The sequence below is a fragment of the Panthera pardus genome, unplaced genomic scaffold (assembly GCF_024362965.1).
Source record: "Panthera pardus isolate Hobbes unplaced genomic scaffold, ASM2436296v1 HiC_scaffold_15, whole genome shotgun sequence".
NCBI classification, from domain to species: domain Eukaryota; kingdom Metazoa; phylum Chordata; class Mammalia; order Carnivora; family Felidae; genus Panthera; species Panthera pardus.
The window spans coordinates 31,993,270-32,017,248 of NW_026526710.1; the positions used below are offsets into that span (position 1 = coordinate 31,993,270).

The 23,979-nt window shown below is 39.3% G+C and overlaps 1 protein-coding gene across 8 annotated transcripts in view; it reads right to left on the reverse strand.

Moving 5' to 3' along the window:
- The window catches only part of ARHGAP28 (Rho GTPase activating protein 28), a 222,855-nt gene that overhangs the window by 53,931 nt on the left and 144,945 nt on the right, over nt 1-23,979 (reverse strand). For 5 of the 8 annotated variants that reach the window (XM_053902407.1, XM_053902401.1, XM_053902405.1 and 2 more), the window contains 4 exons: nt 23,014-23,231; nt 17,403-17,495; nt 11,786-11,878; nt 3,989-4,078 (listed from right to left, as the gene is read on the reverse strand). In XM_053902407.1, coding sequence (XP_053758382.1) covers nt 3,989-4,078; nt 11,786-11,878; nt 17,403-17,495; nt 23,014-23,231 — 494 coding nt within the window. The remainder of the gene's footprint in view (nt 1-3,988; nt 4,079-11,785; nt 11,879-17,402; nt 17,496-23,013; nt 23,232-23,979) is intronic. The other 3 variants (XM_053902403.1, XM_053902402.1, XM_053902404.1) reach the window with 3 other exon arrangements.

The following is a 23,979-nucleotide window of genomic DNA, read 5'->3' on the forward strand; positions in this document are numbered from 1 at the left end:
TTTTATATAATTCAACCTCCATTTCTAATAAAAACAACTAGAAGTCTCAGAAACTTAGAACAAATAATATTCTACTTAACAATGAAACTTAAAAGAATTCATGAGAAAATCAAGAACTTATTAAAAGATCCCCATAATTATTATTCAATATAATCAGTGATTGTGATCGGTCCAATTAAACATGGAAAAGAAATAAAATGACTAGGGATGCCTGGGTGGCTCAGTCGGTTAAGCCTCTCTTCTGACTTCGGCTCAGGTCTCAGGTCATGATCTCATCATTTGTGAGTCTGAGCCCCACATCAGGCTCTCCACTCTCAGCACAGAGCCTGCTTCAAATCCTGTCTCCCCATCTCTCTGCCTCTTCCTCGTTCGCTCTCTCTTAAAAATAAAAATAAACATTAAAAATTTTTTTAAAAAACGACTATTTTAAAGATTGAGTAAAGAAAACTTTCACTATTTCAGATGATATCTATAAATTATAAAATCAAATGAAAAGTTCTTAGAAGTAAGAAGAATTTTCAGAAAGGAAGCTATAAAATATACTTTCGTGAGAAATCCAAAAATTTACTTCCCTTACAGTGCCGCAAAAACAAACTAGAAGGTATCATAAAAAAATCTATGAAAACTATTAAGTTCCTAAGTAATTAATCAATAAAAAATGTATAAGAAAGAATATTATGAACTTTTATTGAAGAACAGAAAACATAAATAAGTGGAAAGACAATTACTATTTCTCAGTGGGAAGAGTCAGTATTTTAAAATGTGAATTTTCTCCCCAACATTAATCTTTAAATTCAATACAATTCTTAGTGAAGTCCTAACAAGATTTATTTAATGGCTGGTTATAGAGTCATCCTAAGCTCATTTGGAAGTAAAAATTCCTGAGAAGAAAGAAAATTTTGATCCAGAACAACAAGGGTGAACACACCCCAACAGACATCAAAAACAAACCACAGAGTTATAGTAATTAAGATAGACCCCATACATACAGAGGTTTCAATGATCATAAAATAACATTTCTAATGTACATAAAAGATGAAAGATTGAAAAAAAATTGATCAAGCCAAGGTTATCCTTTTGGAAAAGACAAAGTTAGGTTATCTACTTTATACCATTTCACAACGTAAACTCCAAGGGCAAGTTGTTGGGGCCTTCTGAAGTCTTGAAGATGACAATGAAATGTCCTTGGGAATTCACCCTGCCAAGCAAGATATACTTTACAGAAGTCATGGCCAGGACCCCTGAAGCCCTTGCTACCACTTCACGGAATTACTAGAAATCTTACTATCTAGAAGAAACTGCAGAACCAACCTGGGGTGCCAATGCCTCCTTATAATCAAGAAGCGGAGAGGTCAAAATGTATTTCCCTGGTGATAAGAAGTTCTAGAACGACTTTCAGTATAGGTGCAGTAAGGGTTAAGTTCTCATCTCTCTAGCAACTAGCCAATTTGTTCAACATTTCTAAATAAAGGTATCTGAGTAACAAACCATCCAAAGTTAGTCACACTGGAGACTGATACAAATCAGATTTTTTTGAGTCTCAATACTGCTGACACTTTTATTTATATCATAATTAGCATTCAATCAGTTTTCAGAAAAAAAAAGATTTAGTTTTTTTTTTCTTTCCTTTTAGAAAATCTGAATGATTAACTTACTCCAGGAAACACTATCTATAACTGCTACACAAGACCACTGTCTTTCTCTTATACTCTCAAGCTTTCAAGCATCCTATTTGCAGACAATATGTGCCTAACAAGGATTTGGTGAATGAATGAATGGATTAATGAAAACCTAGAAAATAAGGCCTACCCAAAATCCTCCCCCTCAGCAACTCAATTATGTAACCATTCTGCTTCAAGTGCTACTTGGTGTGTGCATGGAACCACATGCAGTCCTGTGTTGGCTTTTATAAAATGACTGGGGCAGTAAAGTCAGCTAGAGAGAGAGACGAGTAAGGTGGGTCAGGAGTGTTTATGTTAACTAGAAGACGTGGGGGAACCTCAGTAGGTGTTAAACAAGGCTCACACTTATTTGTATCTATCTATCTATCTATCCATTCATTCATTATTTTACTTTTTATTTATTTATTTTTTAATATAATTTATTGTCAAGTTGGCTAACATACGGTGTATATAGTGTGCTCTTGGTTTTGGGGGTAGATTCCCATGATTCATCACTTACGTACAACACCCAGTGCTCATCCCAACAAGTGCCCTCCTCAATGCCTTGCATTTTTATAGATCAATGACTTTCAGCTGTGGGAAGGATGAATTTGAGGGGTATAAGCTAAAGTCAGGGACAGATCACTTAGAAGGCTATCTCAGTAATACAGTAAGATGATGAGCTTCTGTACTAAGTAAGTAGTTACAGGAAAATAGGGGAGTAGAAATATTCTAGAATGTAGAATATTCTGGAATGCAGAATATTCCAGAATGTAGAAATATTCTTTTTTTTTTTAATTTTTATTTATTTTTGAGAGAGACAGAGCACAAGTAGGGGAGGGGCAGAGAGAGAGGGAGACACAGAATCTGAAGCAGGCTCCAGGCTCTGAGCTGTCAGCACAGAGCCCTATGCGGGGCTCGAACTCATGAACCGTGAGATCATGACCTGAGCTGAAGTCTGACGTTTAACTGACTGAGCCACCCACGCACCCCTAGAAATATTCTTTGTAAGGCAAAATCCACAGGTCTCAGAGATGAGCATGTAGAGGGAAGCATGTAGGTAGAGTTGACGCTAACGCTTAGGGACGGTACCCTGGGCACATGGTAGCATCACCAGCTAAGAGAATATATAGGATCCTATGCAAAGCTTTAGGCAGGAGTCCCCAGTCACAGGGGCACAGCACAACTCTGAAAGGTCTATTGTAGGTAACTCCTCATTTTAGTAGTTGTCGGAGTTTGTGAATGACTTACTCTGTTTTCAGCCATCAGTACTGGAGATTATCTCTAAAACAGAGACATCCTCACTCATTTGCATTCCAATGCAGTCTTAAATAGGAAAGTAGCAGCTGAATTTAAAGCCAGTAGGTCAGACACTGTGGGTAACCCCTAACCTATCTGTGCCATAATCTGTAATGCTATTTATAAGTTACCCATCGACAAAGACACTCGCATTCTTTTATGCTTTTTATAGATCACTGTAGCAAAGCAATTTCAAAACCAAAACTCTGAAAACACAACAGAAAAGCTCCTTCACCTGGGGCTAACAGCTTTGTCTCTCTGAACAGTGGGGATCTAATGTGTTATGCATGTGAACATCAACTATCCTTTCTCTCAAAGTGGATACCAGATGAGAAACTACTGCCCAGAGGGACTTGTAAATGCGCCCTCTTCATTTGCCTGACTAATGGGCTCTTGCCTTCCAGTCATCCTGTCATCAAAGAACTGCTATCTCATTTACCAGGGTCTCTCACTTCTTCTGGTCCATTGTAACCTCCCTGCCAGAGCAGCTACAGAGAGACCCCAGGCGGGGATCCCCAGTGGTTCTGGGGAGGGGGAATGATGAGACTTTCTGAGAAAGAAAAGTACAGAATCTGTCTGAATTGGAGGATTTATATGGGTGTGATCTAAGGCTGGAAATGTAGGCCACAGTGCCTTCAATATCAGGATGAGGGCTTTTTAATTTATCCTGCAGGTAAGAGGACCTTTGGGTCAAATGGCAGAGTTAGGCTGGATCACTGGTGTGAACTCAGCCCAGAGGACCAAAGGTAAATTCCTCCGTGCTTGATACACGTAGAGAACATCCTTTGTTTTCTGACCATAGAGGTATTAGTTTATGGAGCCCTCTTTTAAACTAAGATCTAGTTGTTCCTCAGTTTTGAGTCTCCTACTTCCTAACTGTTCAAACACTGGTGGGTCTACTGGCAGCTGTGGTTTCTTTGCAATCTCAGTTCAAGTTTTTCTTATCTGTTTTGAGGAAATTGCTTCTTCTCGCCTTGAACTTACAGTTTTGCCCTGATGTGCAATTGTCTTGGCATGTGACGACTTACCACAGAGCCACTCCTGGGAACTGTAAAACTCCCTTCTTCATCTGGGGACCCATCTGACAGGGCGGTACTGTTGAGAGAAGCATCATCTGGCTAGACGGAGAAACGAAAGTACCATTCTTATTCAGGCAGACGCTTCTAATGTGTTTGTGTACTGCACTATGTGTATGTATTTAGATGTGTGTGACAACATACAAAGTCATGACTGCCTGGGCAGCCCTTCAGGGAACATTACCGTGAGTGCCTAAAAGCCAGGCCCTCTGGCAGACACTGGACAGACGCTGGCCCCTGTAGCAGACACTGCCGTTGCCCGCCACAAACTCCCTTTGCTTTAACAATGTCTTGGTGTGGTTCCAGGGAGTTAAACCAAAGAACTTCATTTCCAGGATTCTTTGCGGCTAAGAGTGATCACGTGACAAGTGTGGTCCACGAGATGCAAGTGTAATTTTACCAAGAGGGCTTCCGGAATGGCTGAGGCTTTCCTGACCAAAAAAGAATCTGGTCAGCTCCTGTACACTCATGACAGCACCGCAGATGACAGCCTACAGTTGCCGGGTATCTTGCTCGAATAAGCATGATGGCCACGGCAAAGGATGGCAGGGGCAGAAGATCAAACCCACCTGGGTTTGTGCAAAGGTATCAGGTGAATGCCCTGTCAGACTTGGACCTCCAAATCTCCATGTGAAGCAAAATAACTCCAATGCTTCCATTACACATGGCCGAACACAAACCTGTCTAATCTTACTTTTTAAACACACCCTATGATTATCTTCAGCAGTGACGAGAATTCAGCAGCAACAGCACCACGTTATGTTTATAAAGCTGGAAATAGATTTTTGCTTTAGCAGACAATGGCTTCACTAAAATTTAAGACATAAATATTCTTTTCTTTACTGAAGGAACCTTACTGCAAAGTACGCTGCTTTTGATACTTATGAATACATACAGTATTCTGTCTTTTAAAAAACTGTTGCTCACCTTGCTTGACCACATTTTGTAAATTTCTTTTTTTTTGTAATTTTTTAACGCTTATTTATTATTGAGAGACAGAGAGAGAGAGCTTGAGAATGGGAGGGGCTGAGAAACGGGGAGACACAGAATCCGAAGCAGGCTCCAGGCTCTGAGCTGTCAGCACAGGACCCAATGCAGGGCTCGAACTCACAAACCGAGGGATCATGACCTGAGCCGAAGTCGGATGTTTAACCGACTGAGCCACCCAGGTGCCCCTCTAAATTTCTTTTTTTTTTTTTTTAATTTTTTTAATGTTTACTTATTTTTGAGAGAGAGAGAGAGACAGAGGACGAGTGGAGGAGGAGCAGAGACAGAGAGGGAGACATAGAATCCGAAGCAGGCTCCAGGCTCCAAGCTGTCAGCACACAGCCCGATGTGGGGCTCGAACCCATGAACCACGAGATCATGACCTGAGCTTGAAGTTGGATGCTCAACCGACTGAGCCACCCAGGTGCCCCGCCCCTCTAAATTTCTTATAGAGGACAGGCATTACTTTACAAGGTGAGCAAAGGACTTTTTTTTTTTTTTAAGGGACAAATAAAACACAAGAACTAGTATAAGAAATTTAAGTCAAGATGGTGAACTGACAATTATCTACCCCTCCTATCCTCAATCACTGAAATGGCAGAAAACATATAATTTTTTTAAAGGAAGACATTTTTTTTAAAGGACGACATTTTTAATAGCACTGGGAACCAGTACAGAATTCTACAGCAGACCAACTCATAGAAATTTGTAGATGAAAAGAAAATAGAATTAGTTTGGTAAAATAAAAATCTTTACCCCTGAGCAGCATGAAAGGAAATTTCCAGACAGGGAGAAGAAAAACAAACAACACAGAACTGTACAAAGACTAGGAAAGAGTCCCAGGTACATAGTTAAAAAATGTTTGCAAAATAGGAGCCAAGCCGACCAGCTCCTAAAATATGTAGACAGCCCCTAAATATAACCGAGGAAGCCCTCCCAAAATATAGTCCAAATAAAATGAACTAACTACCTTGGGCGGTGGGTTCCTATTGTGAGTGTAAGGGTCTGAGAGAGAAGGAAATCAGGAGGCCACAACAAAAGTCATGGAGGGGAGACTGAAATGAAGTCAGCTTTGCCTGTAAGTAATGACTTAGGTCCTTCATCCTTCATCCTTGGCATCCTTCGCATCTGGGGACAACGTTTACCAACCTACCTGCCTCCTCTATGCACCTTAAAGCTAAGGACACTCCACTCGCTCACAAGAACACACAATCAAAATTTTGGCCTTCAGAAAAATTGATCCACTCAAGTGCAAAGGAAACATACAGCAATTTCCTAATTGATTAAAAATTAATAAAGTCCTGTGCTATGATTCTGCAGAGGATTTTGAGAGCCCACAGGGCTTGTAGTTCCACCTGAGAGTGTGCTCGTACCTTCTGCCTTGTGGAACACTTTCCACCCTATGCCTCCTTGGATGGAGTCTCGGTTGGATCACCTCACCCTCTTGCTGTGACAGGATTCTCAAGGACAGTGGTATGAGGGAGGGACTAGGGAGCTGGATGGGAAAAAACAACCTGGATCCATAGTCTTGGTACAAAGCTCTCTCTGCAGTGGACGCAAAACCTAAAACCTAAAACGCTTGCTGCCACCTAATGGGAGATATGCACTTCCCCGATCAGATGGTTCTCACACTCGGACACTTCACTGTTTGTGTCACTTATTATTACACATTCTAAAAGCTGGCATTTCTCCACTTAAGAGGTTTATATTTGAAAAATAACTGGAAAAAAAAAACCTAAATATTTATATCTTAGTTGATAGTGAAAATACTGAAAAAAATTTTTTTACATGGTAGTCTGTTGTTTTTCTGTATGAGCTTACCAAGGACCAAGCTTTAGCTGACGACATCCTCCACTTGGGAGACACACACAAAAAATTAGTTTTTGCTGTTGCTTCTCCCTATAGATGCTTTTTTTAAAAGAATTTAGTTAGGGGCGCCTGGGTGACTCAGTTGGTTAAGCGGCCAACTTTGGCTCAGGTCATGATCCTGCAGTTTACGAGTTCAAGCCCCACGTCGGATTCTGTGTTGACAGTTCAGAGCCTTGAGACTGCTTCAAATTCTGTGTGTCCCTCTCTCTGCTCCTCCCCTGCTCATGCTCTGTCTCTCTCTCTCTCTCTCTCTCTCTCTCTCTCTCTCCCTCAAATTAAAAAAAAAAAGAATTTAGTTATTTTTGATTTACCTATTATTTCTTTCTGAGTCTATGAGCTATGGGTGATGGCCTGTGGGTAGGTTGTCTGCCAAAAATCTAAATTATGTTGCATCTTTACCCAAGAGAAATGATGAGAATACACATCCTTTATATGATATGAATGTTCATTGTGGTAACATGCATAATTGCTCAAAACTGGAAACAATCCAAATGTCTATCAACAGGTGAACAGATATACCAATAGTATATTTGTGCAATGGATTATTGGTAGTAATAAAAGGACCAACTTCCAACATATGCATCAAATGGATGAATCTAAAAATTATTTTGAGTGAAAACAAGACAGATACAAGAGTACATTGTATTTATAATTCTACTTATATGGAAGTTAAAACCAACCTAAGGGTTAGAAATCAGCGCAGGGCTTGCCTGGAGGAGGGGCAGGAGGAGCAGGAGGATAAGGGAAAGGGCCCCAAAGAGATTTCTGGGGTGATGGAAATTTTCTCTGTTTTGACTAACTTGTGGTTATGTGGGTAAAAACATATGTTACAACCAATTGAATTATACACCTAAAACACATGTATGTATTGTTTGTGACTCTACTTCAGTAAAAAAACAAAAATATTTTGATTCCTTAAAAAAATGTAATTCTTTGCAGTACCTGGGTGGCTCAGTTGGTTAAGCGTCTGACTTCAGCTCAGGTCATGATCTCACGGCTTGCGGGTTCAAGCCCTGCATCAGGCTCTGTGCTGACAGCTCAGAGCCTAGAGCCTGCTTCAGATTCTGTGTCTCCCTCACTCTCTGCCCTTCCCCCACTCACTCGCTCTTGCATGAGCATGCTTTCTCTCTCTCTCAAAAATAAACAAACATTAAAAAATATATTAAAAAAAACAAATGTAATTCTTCTCTTCAGAGTGATTTAAGGGGCTATGGCTACTCTGAACCAAGAGCCCACTGCTACAATAATGGGAAAAAAGAAGAATATGTTTACTGAAATTCAGAAAAAGAGTGAGATAAGCTACAATAATACCATCATGACCAAGAAAAAACTATTAATCTGCAACATAAAGATGAAGAAATCCAAGCAAACAGGCTAACAGGAGAGGAAATTTCGGAGGTACTGAAATTCAAGCAAAGAGACAACCATCTAACGTGTGTTCTAGAAGGCTGGAAACACGGAAAATGGGGAGAAAATAATGTAAAACATAACAGAAGACAGTGTGCAGAAACTGGAGGGGAAAAAAAAGTCCTTGGATAGAAGGAACTTGCGGAGCAATGGCCAAAATGAATGCAGTAAAGGGCAGATCCTCATGACGGTTCAGAACTCCAGCAGCAAATTCAAAATCAATTAAAAATGCCAAAGTTGAAAAAATTTGCACGGTGAACAAACAAACGAAACCACTTATACATAAAGGAATGAGATTCAGGTAACCAAAATAAGAAAAGAAAAGAAAAACAATAATATAAGAGTGCAACATTGAATGAGCAATAAGAGGAATTCTGCCATAAAGGTTTTCCCTGACAGCTAAGGTCTTCTGTTAATAAGGGTCACTCATTTTACACATATTCCTATCAGGAACATCAACATGGTATTCAGAGTCTGCTGGATTAAATCCATACGCTACAGTGGCATCATAAAAGGAAAAAGTTAAAAGTTCATGCTAACGCTGGCATTGCGTTGTACACAGTGGTACCAACCTTGGCCTACCCACCATTGGTTCCTTGTTTTGTGACTAAAACAAACTCCCACTTGTTTAAATCAAAGTTCTTTAGATTTTCTTTTCCATGAAGCAAACACAGATGTAACTGACATTTTTTAAACAGATGGTATGATGATTGTATTTTGCAGTAAATTATGAATCAATACCAAGTGTAGCCATTTGATTTCAATCACTTAAGACATTGGAAATATACTAGATGAACTGCTTTGCTTTTCGACTAGACTAACACCCCAAATGACTAATTCATTTATGTGGACTGCACATTTTATCTATATAAGGAGTGGTTTGTAGAGTAGGTTTGTTGATGGAAGACTGAGTTGTAAGACTTTTGTCAATGCCCAAATTCAGTGGCATTTGCAGTTCAGAGTCAAGGGTCCACCACATATAATACATAAAAAGACTATTTCTTTACTTAATGTAGCTTGTTGCAAAATAAACACTTTGAATATTAATGAAATCATAATATATCATATGAACTCTGTTTTAAAGATTTAGGTATAACCTACAATTAACTGCCAATATTTAAAGAGTAAAAGCATGCATTTTGATGTCGTTTTGAGAAATATTTAGACCAGTGAAACCATCACCATAATCAATACAGTGAACAAAAGGAGCACACCAAAAACTTTCTTATACCCCTGTCAAACCTTCCTTCCCTCCTTTCCTCACCCATCCCCAGGTCTCCAGGCAATCACAATCTCCTTTCCCTCACTATAGGTTAGTTTGCATTTTCCATGATTTACAGAAGTTGAATCTTTTTGGTCTGGCTTTTTTCACATGGCATAATTATTCTAGATCCATCCATGTTGTACATATTAATAGTTCATTGCTTTTTATTGCTGACTAATATTCCATTGTATGGATATACGAGAATTTGTTCATCCACCTGTAGGTAAAAATGGTCGTTCCCTGTTTGGATCTATTACGTGAGAAACATTTGTAAGTAAGTCTTCGTGGTAATATATATTATGTATGAGTAAAATGGCTGGGTTTGAAGTAGGTATATGCGTTAACAGTTGAAGGTTGCCAGGGGTGCCTGGAGGCTCAGTCAGTTAAGCTTCTGACTTCAGCTCAGGTCATGATCTCCCAGTTCATGGGTTTGAGCCCCGCGTGGGGCTCTGTACTGACAGCTCAGAGCCTGGAGCCTACTTCGGATTCTGTGCCTCCCTCTCTCTCTCTGCCCCTCCCCCGCTCGTGCTCGCGCGGGTGTGTGCGCGCGCGCGGTCTCTCTCTCTCTCTCAAAAATGAATAAACATCAAAATAAGTTTTTTTTAATATTTAAAAAAAAAAAGAAGTTGCCAAATTATTTTCCAAAGTGGATGGACCATCTTACACTACCACCAGCAGGGCAGCAGTGTCAACTGCTCTGCACCCTTAGCAGCAGATGAGAGGGTCAGTCTTGCATTAGGCAGGTTATGTAGAGACACCTCCCTGTGGCTGTATTTGCATTTCCATAATCACCAGTGATACTGAGCACCTTTCCTGAGGTTAATTTGCCATCCCCATATTTTCTTTGGTGAAGCATCTGTTCAAATCTTTTTCCCATGTTAAAAGGTGAGAAAAGACCAAACAAACCTTTACCAATGGAAAGCTCAGGGTATGTTCTTGAAAGAGAAAGTTGATTTGTTTTCAAAAGTAAAGGATTTGTGTAGTTAAGTTAAGGGAATCAAAGGTCAAATACCAGCAGGGAGCAGACTGGGGATAATTTTTAATATCAAAAGAAATCTTGTGTTATTTCTGTAAATAACCGGGGTTATATTCTGGGATTAAATGGGAAAGTTAAGTCAGATGATCCAAACTCTCTTTCCTAAAACCTAATAGAGTGAACAAAACATAACTAAAAAATAGGAAAAAAGATTCCCAGCAACATTCATATGAGGGGTGATTGGACAGAGATGTTCCAGAAATAACACAAATTCCTTTCTACAGTCCAACTCCCTCTCCATCAAAACTGCACTAATGAAGAAAGCAAATGGAGAACATTTTGAAAAAGACAACTACCATCATGTCCAAATTAGGAGAGAGGACAACCAAAGGTGTGAGTAACCACAGGTGGGCTCAATACATGCACATTCAAACAAAGACTCCCCTGCACCATCTCAGCAGGGAGGAGGGAACCTATTGGGATTCCCCATTCTGCCTTTTGCTAATCTGGGAGGAAGCCAGGACAGGGAACATGAGCATGGAAAAACAAGAAAGAAAACACTACACAACCTCCACCAAAGGAGAGAAAAGACTGCTTGAAGGAGTGTACATAGAAACATGTGAGAAAAGGCTCTGGGCTGAACCGTGAATAAAGTAAACTTTCCTGGTTGTAAATGGATATAAGCTTGACCCTTCTTGTGAGGCTTGCCTGACTTTTCCCTCCTCTGGGTCAGCTGGGAGAAGAAGTGGGGATGGGTAAAAGTAGGGAGAGGGAGAAGGGAAAAAGGCACTGGATACCTGGGGTTACATGTATGGTCAGAAGAAAGGTGCCTGGTATTCACCCTGCACTGGGAAAACAATAGAAAACCTGAGGACACCTGCTTCTCCTCCAACAGACGGACCTATGACTCGATGGAACTAGCACTTATGAGAATTTCTTTAAATAAAAGAAAAAACAAAGAAACTAAATCTGCCCCAGAAACGGCCTACCGTCATTGGTTTTCTGGGTATTTGTCTGTTTTTATAGAGCATGCAATTATTTGTGAGCTTAACTATTAAACTTGGGTTTGTTTACTGCTGAATGTTTTCCTATAAATTGATTAAAGGTAGATAGGTATGTTGACAGCTGTGGCTGTCCAGTCATCTTAATTACGGTGCACTGTTTTGAAGTTTTGCCTGATTGTCTTGGGGAAAAAAAAATGGCCTCTTCATTCATCCCTACTCCCAACTTTCCTGCTATAACTTACCAAGGAATCACTTGTTTTCATAACTCCTGGCAGCTCTTTTTCCTCCTGGGGACCATCCAACTGAGCAGTATGATTGTCACAGGTATCACCTGGCTAATGAGAGAAATGAAAGCCATTTTTATTCAGGCATATCTGTCCCAACATGACTGTTTATTCAATTATTCATTACACAAACTCTATAAATGGACAGCCATGTGGTGATATACAGAGTTAATGACTGACCTGTGCAATGTCAAGGGCATTTGCCAATTCATCCACAATTATACTGATCCTCATAAATACTGTGTACTGTAGCAGAAGTTGGTCTCAAGAGCAGACACTGTTAATTACCTGCCAAAATCCACTTTTATTTCCTTCTTAACTTACGAATATCATGATCTATTCCAAGATGCTACATCTAAACTAAAAAGACTAAAGTGTGATCATGTGATGGTTATGACCAATGAGATACAAGTAAAATCCTACTTGGTAGAGCATCCAGGAAGGCTAGTATTTTCTTGTTTAAGTGGATAGAATCTGCTGGCTGATGCTTCTTCCAGAACATGGACATGATGCCTGTGATGCCCAGGCATTAAATATAAGCCTATAAGCATTAAATATAAGCCCACATGCTACGTGGAGCAGAGTGGAAAGATGAAAAAGTCGGTAGATCCAGGCTAGGGATACTAGCCACACCAGCCTCAGACTTCTTATTTTATAAGGACAATACATCTCTAATTGTCTAAGTCATGCAGCTTCCTGATAAAACTATGCTACTTTAAAATCAGACTTTATGACTTTTGGTAATGACTTATAAATCAGCAAAAGTAGTCAGTTTTTTTTTCAATTAAGAAACTGGAAATACAGTAGATTGATGGTCTCACAAACACACGTGACTGAACCAAACATTTCATTCCCATTCACTGAATATTGTAAAAGCTCTGATTTTCATTATGCAGCAAGTATATTTGGAGACTATTCCAATTGTGATCGATGGCATTATAGGCTTTGTGCATATGCTCTAAGATTTTTAGCAGCACTTGTGATATAATGGCATTCCCCCAAATAAGATGCAATTATTCTATTCTATGATTGAAGCAACATTGTGCCAAATTAAACACACTGGATAATAGTGAAATCATAAACTTCTACATGAAACTTCAGAAACTGTTATTTTTCATCTTGCTTTTCCATATTTTCTAATTTTCCCCCAAAGTGTACACATTATATTCATAAGAAAAACATACATCTGTTTTGAAGTGAAAACAATGCTAATGAGGCAATACAAGAAGCCAGGTCAGGACAGAGGACTGAGGGCACAGCACTCCCAATCACTCAGAATTAGAGAACGGGATTGTAAGACCAGCTCCAAATGGCACTGGAAACCAACAAGGTGTACTAATAACAGGTGAGAAATTGTTAGAAATTCCTGGGGAATAAAACATAAATAACGTATTTCATAATTGCACAGATTTTAGCCTAAGAATAGCATAAAACAACACTGCTGGCAAGGAAAAGATAAATCTACAAAAAGCAAACAGACAACCAAGTAACCTCAGTGTGAAAATTAGAAAGGGTAGGATGGGGCCCTAGCGGAACAGCTGCAATAATTTATCGTAAAATGTTTTGTCAATGGAGAGGCCAGACAGACCTCCCAAAAGCTCCCTTTACACTGAACAGCAGGCAGCAGCTAAAAGCACTCTGGGTGCAGTGAACCACCTGCCATGGGTAGTAGTCCAGGATCAGAACTAAAAAACAGACCTCAGTATCAGGTTACTCTGGGCCACCATGAAAGACATGGAAGGGAGAATAATGGGAAACATCAGTTTTGTCTTGGATAGCAAGAAATGAAATCATTTACCACTTCTCCCTTTGGTGTATGCTTGCGTGTGTGTGTGTGTGTGTGTGTGTGTGTGTGCGCGCACGCGTGCACACATGAGCATGCATACTCACCCATATATACAGTGAAACTAACTTCCATTCACACAACATTCACATACCTTACTCACTTACACAGTACCCGAAATCACCCTTCTTATTCAATAAAGAGTCCTTTGGGAAAATATCTATATCATGGCAGAGAAATCATACAGCAATGACATATCCTAAGTAATTAATTAGTCAATCTAGTCCATTAATAAATATAAATCAATCACTAAGAACCATCAGGCACCGGAGAAAATCAATGTTAGGAAAAAGTCACTCATGGAGAAAAAAAAAAAAAAAAAAAAACATTCTAAAAAGGTACAGTGATAAACATTCGGTGAAAAAGAATTGAGAAAAGGGAAGAGGCTTAAAATGAATTAATTTCAGAAATATTTGAGAAAATAGTACAACCATAAGTCAGGAGTAACTATAAAAATAAAGGGAAGTGAGTGAAAAAGAAGGAGTTCTTGTCAATTAGCAGTATGACTACTGAATGAAAAAATCAATAGAGGCTAAATTATAACCACTCATGGCTAAAAGGAGAATCAGGGATTTACAAAATGACATAGACAAAATCTACTAGCATACAGAACAGAAAAAAAAGACAAGGAAATATAACAGACAATTTAAGAAATATAGAAGTTTAATACAGAGGCAATAAAAGGAAGAATAGAGAAAATGGAAATGATGAAATAATTAAAGAAATTCTGGGAAGAGAATGGTCATAACTGAAAGAAAAGTAATGTTTTTCAGAAACAAAAAGCTGAGTGCTGATCATGATTAAAAAAAAAAAAAAAAAAGATTTCATACCCTTATGGCAGTTCAGGTCTCTAACACTAAAGATAAATTTAAGGGGCACCTGGGTGGCTCAATCAGTTGACAGGCCATGATCTCAGGATTCATGAGTCTGAGCCCCGCAAAGTGTTCTCTGCTGTCCGCACAGATCCTCTGTCCCCCTTCTTCTCTGCCCCCGCTTGCGTGCATACATGTACATGCTCTCTCTCAAAAATAAAAACAAAACATCAAAAAAAGATAAATGCAAAAGGCTTCCAGAAATGCAAAAATGAAAGGATACAAAATAAGATGTAGAGAGAAATCAAATTTCTCAACGTTAGCACTATATGAAAAAGCAAACATTAATATTTAAAAATTTCTGAAAAATTAATTTAGGGCCTAGCACTTTGATACTCACCAATTTAGGATTTAAGTTTTTATTTTTTTAATTCTTTTTTTAATGTTTGTTTGTTTATTTATTTATTTTATAGTGAATATAACTTATTGTCAAATTGGTTTCCATATAACACCCAGTGCCCATTCCAACAGGTGCCCTCCTCAATGTAGGATTTAAGTTTTTAGGTATGAAAATTTAGTATCCGGAGAGATTTCTTGCCAGATTCGCTTAAAGGATAAAAGGTACAATCTGCTAAGAAGCTGTAACATTTTGTAATATGTATGATTATGCAAATTAATATTTTTACTGTTCTCTGTAGTCATTCTGCTATGTTAGCCCTCACCATCCTCCTGGGAGAAAGAATGGTACTCCCTTTCCCATTCTATAAACTGCTCAGTAGTTCAGAGCAGGGCCTGGAATAAAACTTTAATGTCCTCTTCTGTCTTACTGCTAGATTTCTTAGATTGTTCGGCACCACAGTTGCCCCTTGATTCACCTTTAAAAGGTGATAAGACCTTCCAGGAATTGAAATTAAAAAAAATAGTGAAAAAAGGGAAAAGAAACAAAATAAGCCTAGACAATCACGGGAGTCCATGGTTAGGATGGTGTGTTAAGTGTGGCAAGTAAGACTTCAAATAAGCCTCTCTTACGTGCTGCCTTACATCTGGTAAAAGCAGAAGGGCCATAAATGGTCTAACTACAAGCCTCCGTCCCACTCTGCTCCCTTATATAAGGTCCCCTAGCAGAACAATGCTCCTTATCCAGGAGGCCAGACACAATTCCTGCTTATCCTTCAGTAGTGGCTTTCAGTTCCCCGTCAGCCTGTGGAATTATTCAAACAAGCCAATCACATCCTCCCATGGGAACCAAGGGGAGCCGTGCTCTCTTGATACTACACGGCCTGCTTGCTACAACCCTTGGTTATTCACTCTGTTCCCAAGTGCACCCCACATGTAGCTCTGTGTGGTGTCTGGTGTCCTCCTAACCCAAGCTGTGAGAACATGTGATAATAAATTGCTGTTGACCTTCTCTGTCCATTGTCAGGTGTCAAGCCACTCCTATAACCCTAGGGTGGGAATCCCTCCCTTACCTACAGGGTAAAGAGGAGGCGATTAAAAGAGAAGACAGAGTCAGCTAGGGTGAAACCTCACAGAAATCCATCATTTGAAAACACTAGTGTCTATTCGACATGCCCCTCCTCTGGTGGTCTGAGGAGTCAGGGGCAGACAGAGAGGAATCACAACTCAGATCAAGTGTCCTGGTTGGAAGTAAGGTATGTAAGACTCCCTGTAATTCAGGAACAATCTAAAACCTGAGGACACTTGCTGCCAGCTCAACAGAAAAAGTAAAGACTTCTGACTAAATGGAGTTAACACTTCTATGAGAAATATAATGAAATTGGAGGGAAAAACAATTAGAGACAAAATCTACTGGATTGCTCCCAGCTCCAGCTAACCACATTCCTCCTCCAGAACTTGACCTACCCTCAGGCAACAGAGGAGCAGCCAGAACATCGGGCCACATCCAAACCCTTAAGCAGCATTTGCAAGCAACAAAGGGCTAGCCTGTATTAGGACAATTTTTCGAGATCCAGACAGAATGTCCTACATAAAGTATGTATAAAATGAAAATAAACTGTACAGAAACTAAAGATCATCATCAGCATCATTATTCATCAGATCAAAAATGGTACAAGGGTCATTCTTAAAACAGCAAAAGAATCCTTCTTCCTCTACTAGGAAGGAAAAAAAAAAGTAGAGCTAAAGAGAAGGAAACATGAGTCATACCAGAGGAGTCTCTCACCATAAATTTCTGCTGCCATGAGTCCAAGTGGAGGCAGATGTCAATAACTCCATGTCTTTCTACGTCTCCTACTCTGGGCACCTCACTTCAGTAAGAGGACCTAGGCCTTAGGCCAAATGGTACAGATGATGGCATAGCATTCATCACACACACACACACACACACACACACACACACACACACGCAGGCCTTCCACTGAGATCACTTCATTGGCAATGATGAGCTCAGGTTAGCCCTTTTTGAAACTTTGTACTAAGATAGACAAGGTGGGCTCCAATGAAAGGTGTTTACCTCCTGTGCTAGACAGTGCACTTTCCCCACCTCCTGTTACACACTGAAGATGCTACGGTGCTGTCCCCCAACAAAATATCTACCTGTAGAAAATAACTGAAACATCAAGTATTTCATATGTAGAGAACTAAATTAATATTGACAGATACATGGAGAGTAGCAGAAGGTCTTCTACTACATGTTCAGCAAAAAGAACCAAAGTTTAGCTGACATTTTGACTTCTGGCTGGGGCTGGAACTGCAGCTGTGGTTTTGTTACTCGAGGTGCAGACAGGCCACGGAGTTATTTGTGGATTTAACTATTTAATTATTCATTCCTGAATTTAAGAGTCTTTGTTTCCTTCTTTGTGACAAGGCAAGTAGGCATTTTGCTCAAGTTCTCCCGACTGCCTTGAAATAATTACTTTTTCTAACCTCCTTACTTTCAAGTCCCCTTGCTTTATCTTACCAGTTGACCATTTCTGCAGGGAATTGCTGATATCACTTCTTCATCCAGGATCAGTTCCAAAAGAGGAGCTGGGATACAACAAAAATCATCTGGCTATTGAGAAAAATGAAAGTGCATTTTTATTCAGGTATCTTCTCCCCAGTGTCATTGTGCATTCAGTCATGAGCTCTGCATGACCTGTGTCCATTCACACAGACGTGTGGGGACATCCATAGATTTGCCTGCTGTGCACTGATCACCGCATGTAGCCATCCATCAGCCAACACTGAGAGCCCACTACATTCGGGGCACAATGACAGACACTCTGGTCTCTGTGGAGTATATTGTCAGCTGTTTACTCCAAATCCAGTCACCTGCCTTCCTTAACAGGATCCTGATTTTTTTTTTCTTTTCTAGGGACTTTTGTGTCCAACTAAAAAAGGTCAATTTCTTAGGCTCTTTTGAAGCTAAGGATGATCATAAAACATTTCTAGGCAATGAAAGGTAATTGGAATTCTACAGAGTAAGATTTCCAGGACACTAAGGTCGGGGAGACAGAGTAAGATGGTACAAGTTCCAGGACCATGGATATAGTGCTAGAAGTAGCCCGGCCAATTTGTAAGCAAAAGGATGAAGGTTGCATATGAATGACAAAATAGAAAGACAGGAGGAAGATGGATCCATGCTACTGCAAAGGAACACCTACCTTACCTTCTTCTTAAAGAGAGAAAAATACACCCGTATTTGTACAACTCATGATTTCTTGGGTTTTCTGTTACATGTAGTAAAATGTATATACAGGTGATATAATCAAGTTTTTAAAAACAGTGTGCATGACTATATTTACACAATTATGTCAGTCCCACCTCTGACTAGTTGTTTATCAATTATGAAATTGGAAATAAATTAGGTTGACTATTTTACTCAATTAAATATGTTACTGAAAGGAACGTTTGATTCACATCTTCTAAATATTGGAGACAAATGTATTTGGGTCCCAGAATTCTGCTCATGATGAACAGTACTGCAGATCCTATCACATCCAGAGGCTGATTTAGTATTTGTGATTCAGTGCATAATAGCTCTACTAACACAGGGGTTAAATATTTTATTCCTTTACTGTTAGAATTCCACTGAAAACTTTATTTATTGGATATTTAATTAAATCATAAAATTTTATTTGGGCCCATAGAAATAGTCATTTTTTACCTTGCTTGTTCATATTTCCTAAGTTTCCAGTAAAGATTATGTACTATTTTTATAATAAGGAAAAACACATTTTTTGGAAGGAATATTACTGAAGAATCAGCACAGATTCTTCAAGGGTCAAGATAGCAAAATGAACATACTGCTTTCTCCTCCCCCTACAAATCATTCATAGTGTCAAAAGAGATACCTTTTTCAAAGAGGAGATCTAGAAACCACTAAACATTTCCATTAGCAGAACAGAAATTGTTGGATGTTCCTGGAAGATAAAAAGCAAGCAAAAATGGCTTGATAAGGGTAGAGGGAAACCTTGGCCTGAAAAAAGTTACAAGAGAAAAACATATAGAAGATAAACGCTCATCTAGAAAAAAAAACACATAATCAACATTGAGAATAAAGAGAGCAGTAAGGCATCCCCAATTCAGAGGCCAATGGCCAAAGTGATCGAAGAATGTTTTTCTGAAAAAAGCAGCCAGGAGAGCTTCCCTCCCTCTAACACTGAACAGCGGGCAGCAGCTAAATGTGATTCCAGGATAAAACCCAACAAGTGTCCTCTTGTTGACAACATGACCACTTGCCTTGGGGGGGGGGAGGGGTGTCCTGGTATAGTGCTCCTGGACAGAAAGTTAAATTGCCCTTCATTGGGGCCTTCTGAAAGAACACAGGAGTATAAAAAGGCAAGTTAAGCTTGCCTGAAAAGCAAAAAAAAAAAAAAAAAGAAAAAAGTAATTCTTTAAGATTATCATTACTTTTGCATTGATACTATATTTGTGTGTCTTTAAAGTGAAGTGTGACAGCTGACTGACACATTTCACCACTCACACAGGTCCAGACTGCTATCCACTAGGAGAGTTTTAGGGAGAAAATAAGTCTACGTAACTGCATAGGAAATATACAGTCATTACCTATACTCATCAATCAATCAATCATTCAATCAACCTAGCCCTGCATTAATAGGAATTAACACCCAAATATCCAAAATCAACTGAACAATAGTGATGTAATGATGCCAAACGTAAGCAGATGACCCTGAAGAAAATAGTAATTCAAGGAAAAGAAGACCACCTTGGAATTTAAGGTTTAGGGCTATTGCAGCCAAGAAACAAGAACAGATCACTAAAATAAAGAGGAAGTCAGGGGAAAGGAGATGCCTCAGCAAATTAACAATATGGCTGTTAATTTTTTTTTAATTAATGAAAGGCAGAAGTATTGATACCACCATGAATATACGATGGTATTATGGTATTACAGTAAGTTACGGATATAAAAAAATGAAGTGGAAAGGACAGCCACAGATACACACAAACCAAGCCCGGAATAACAAGAGAACATTTAAAAGATACTGAGGTTCAATCCAAACAATGCAACAATCATCTAACGGGAGTTCCAGAAGGAGATAAGTGACAGAAGGAAGGGAATAAATACTGGTTTTAAATATTAGAAGGCAATATGCAGAACCTGAAGAATGAGTGAGCTCTCATATTGAAAGAGCTCTTTTAGCGGTGACTAGGATGAATGTTTTCAAAAGGTAAAACTGGTGAAATTGCAAGGTTCCAACAATAAACATAAAGTTCAAAAAACTTCCACATTTGTATATAAAGGAACTCATTCCTCATTGGTGGAGATACTGTGCTTCCCATAGACCAACAGTACACGAGAGAAGATAATGAACGAGTAGCTCCAAAATTCTGGAGGCAAATTATTCTGAGCATGGGATTCAGTGTGCAAAATACATTAAGAAAAGAGGAGTGTAATCTACATATCTATCTTTTAAATTACTGAATTTATATCTTCACTAGGTAAGTACACGGGGTCAGATTCACATGCCTAAGATTAATGCAAAATTACCTTATGAAACTTATGATGTTAAATCTTCATTAAGAAAATGAGATGGAAACTTTAGGTGATTTTCTATTAATGTACGTAAATGATGACAAAGAAAGAAACAGCGTAGGAGAGGATATGTGGTGGTGGGGGGGGGGGAGACAGAGAGAGTCATATAGAGACAGGGGAAGTGAAGGAGGGGGAGACATTGAGAGAGACAGACCAGGGCTGACAGATACTTTGGGCAAGAGAAGGAGGGAGGGATGAATTGGTATTTATGCTGTCAAATTCAGATAGGAAATTTTAAAAGTTTAGGTACTTTTCTAAGAAACTTCCAAGTCTACTTACAGAAGCAGATGCTGATTTTTTTTTTTTAGGAAGAAAGTCTGTGAAGATGTTTATTAGGCCTGATAGACCTGTAAACTTACCATATTTTTTTAAAACCCTAGATTTATGTATTTTTTATGAAGAACAATCTGAATTTTGTAATGCCAGGCTTTCACTGACTTCCAGGTGCTGCGCTTCTATGGACAGCACAAAGACCTCTACTCCCTAGAATATATGGATTTCTTTTCAACCACTCTCCCTGTTGCACACCCATTCTCTATTCACTTCAGAACTGGGGCTTCAGCAGCAAGACTGGAAGGGAGAAGAGGAAGGTAGGCAGGGGGAAGAGCCCCGGGGGAGCATTCCCTTTATTTACCACAAATATGGTCCTTTCTCTGCCTTTGCTGGAGTTAAACACCGGTTTCCTGCACCTGCATGTTATGGAGAAGTAACAGATCTTTCGTTTCTTTTTGTACTTAAAGCCCCAATGTGTAAGTGCCCACTTTATACTTCCCTTTAGGGTCTGTGGGAAGACCACTGTTTCTATGCATCTAGGAGTCCAAAGTTTTTGGAAACCTAAAGACACACTGAATGCATTTTCTTCAGTACCTGCAGGATTCGGAGAAGCTATAGATAGTTAACTGTTTTGCAATTTGCTAGGGAAGAGCAAAAATCTTAGCCTGAAGTAGTTGGAAATAGAAATAAGAAAGGAAGCATGTAGGTCAAGTTGTTAGGATTCTCTGAAGACGATCTGGGACATATATGTGAAATGACTCAGGGAATTTAAACCAGCAGGGTAAACCTTTTCTTTCATAGGCACCTTGGCCAGGACTCACATGGCTGAAGCCCTTGCTTCAAGTTGTGGGTGTTACCTTGATTCAACTACAGCTACAGAAAATCTCACTTCCAAAAAGGTACGGGTTTCAGCTAGATTGAAAGTTCGATCAGCACAGAACTCAAAATACACTGCCTCAGATATATAATTATGTACAACAGAAGATTCTAGAACTGTACTGCTCAGTACATTAGCTGCAAGCCATATGTGATGATTTAGATTTAAATTAATTAAGATTAAACAAAATTAAAATTTCAGTTCCTTACACTAGCTACACATTGGACACACTCTAGCTACCCATATTGGACAGCACAGAATTAGATCATTTATTTCCATCACTAGAAAGTTCTTAAGGACACTGCTATTCTAGGGCATTATTAACACAAATGCAAAGGTTAACCTGGAAATGTGAGCTACCCTGGCAACTACCCAGTGTGATGAATATATATAAGAGAAGACTGGACTTACAGATAACCTAAAGTAACTCAAAGTGGAGGGTGCCTTCAACCAAGCCACCTACCCAAATATCCTTGAAGTTTTAATTTATGTCATTATTAATATTACAATTAAACAGATAAGAAATGTAAATCAGAGTGATTAACTAACTTGCCCCAGGCAACTCTCTGCAACTGCAGAAGAATATCCAGTTTCTTTTTTCTACAGACTAATTATCCCCAAAATTTGAGAATCCTATTTGCATAGAGCCTAATATAGGATCTTGCACAGAGAATGTATCTGGTAAGTATTTGTTGCATCAATAATGCAGTTATTGATTTCAGTGATGCAATGAGTGAATAAATAAATGAGTGGTAAGGCAGAGCTAGCAGCAAAACCGTCCTAGCAATAGGAGAACATGACTAACACCATCAAAAGTAAAATTTGTGGCCATGAAATTGCTAAGGGTAAGCTGGAATTTCAACCAGCCATTTCTCAGAAAACATGTGATGCTTCCCTTATGGTTTTTTGAATCCCTCTCTTGCCCACTTAATTAATGTTGGCATCTTTCACTTTTTACCATTTTAATTTGAACATAAAGGCTACCCTACCCACTCTCCCACTCCAACCTCCATTTAAAATTAACTACCCGAACTTGCTTAGAATACTTTGGGCCCACTTCTCTGGGGGTCCTTTGCCTGTCCACAGAATTTCCATTCAGTGTTAGATTTAAGTAAAGGCTCTGTGTATCCCATCTATAAAGATTTGCTCCATTACCAAGTAAGATATTCTCCAACTCAACCAAGAAGGAATAAAAAAGTGTTGAGGGAGGCTGCTGTAGGAGAAGGAATGATCGCTTAAGTTTCAAAGTTGTAAAATTTGCACTCTTCTGTCTGCTTTAGTTTTCTCTAAAAGAGAATGGCCAACTTTTTCTAATATTTTTTTCACATTCTCCCCATCGCCCCTAAATCAAAGCAAAACTTTTGAGCCAAGTTCATTACTTACAGGAGATTCGCTGACTCCAAAGATGTCTCTGACATCCCTAACAGATTGCTTGTTCTTTTTTCTCATGGTTTGAGTGTAAGTATTGTATCTCTTTTTCACTGCAGCTGCTTGGGTTCGAGTCAGCGTAGAGAGCAAGGCTTTGCCATCCTCCTCTTCATTACCCGAGATCAAGGTTGATAAACCCACATCTTGCAACCACTCTGCTTCGAGTTCTCCTTCTGTCAAATAACATTACCAAGGAAAGGTCAGAACATTCTCCATTTAATTAGATGGCATGTATATCTATAGGCCTGTGCATATCAGTGAATAAATAGTAAACACTATATTAAGACCAATCTTGGACCCTGAGGGCAAGTTAGGTGAAATAAATCAGACAGAGGAAGACAAACACCATATGATACCACTTCTATGTGAAATCTTTAAAACACACACACACACACACACACACACACACACACACGCTCACAGATACAGAGGTAGGTGAAATGAGTGAAGGGAGCAAAAGGTACAAACTCCCAGTTATAAAATAAATAAGTCATGAGGATGTCATGTACAGCATGGTGACAATAACAGTTAATAATACTGTACTGCATATTTGAAAGTTGCTAAGACAGTAGATCTTAAACATTGTCATTGTAAGAAAAAAAATTCTGTAACTATGGTGATGGATATAAACAAGACTTATTGTGGTGATCACTCTGCAATGTATACAGATATCGAATCATTATGTTGTACACCTGAAACTAATGTTATATGTCGACTATACCTCAATTAAAAAAAAAAAAACACCAGGGGCGCCTGGGTGGCTCAGTCGGTTAAGCGTCCGACTTCGGCTCAGGTCACGATCTCACAGTCTGTGAGTTCGAGCCCCGCGTCAGGCTCTGGGCTGATGGCTCAGAGCCTGGAGCCTGCTTCCGATTCTGTGTCTCCCTCTCTCTCTGCCCCTCCCCCATTCATGCTCTGTCT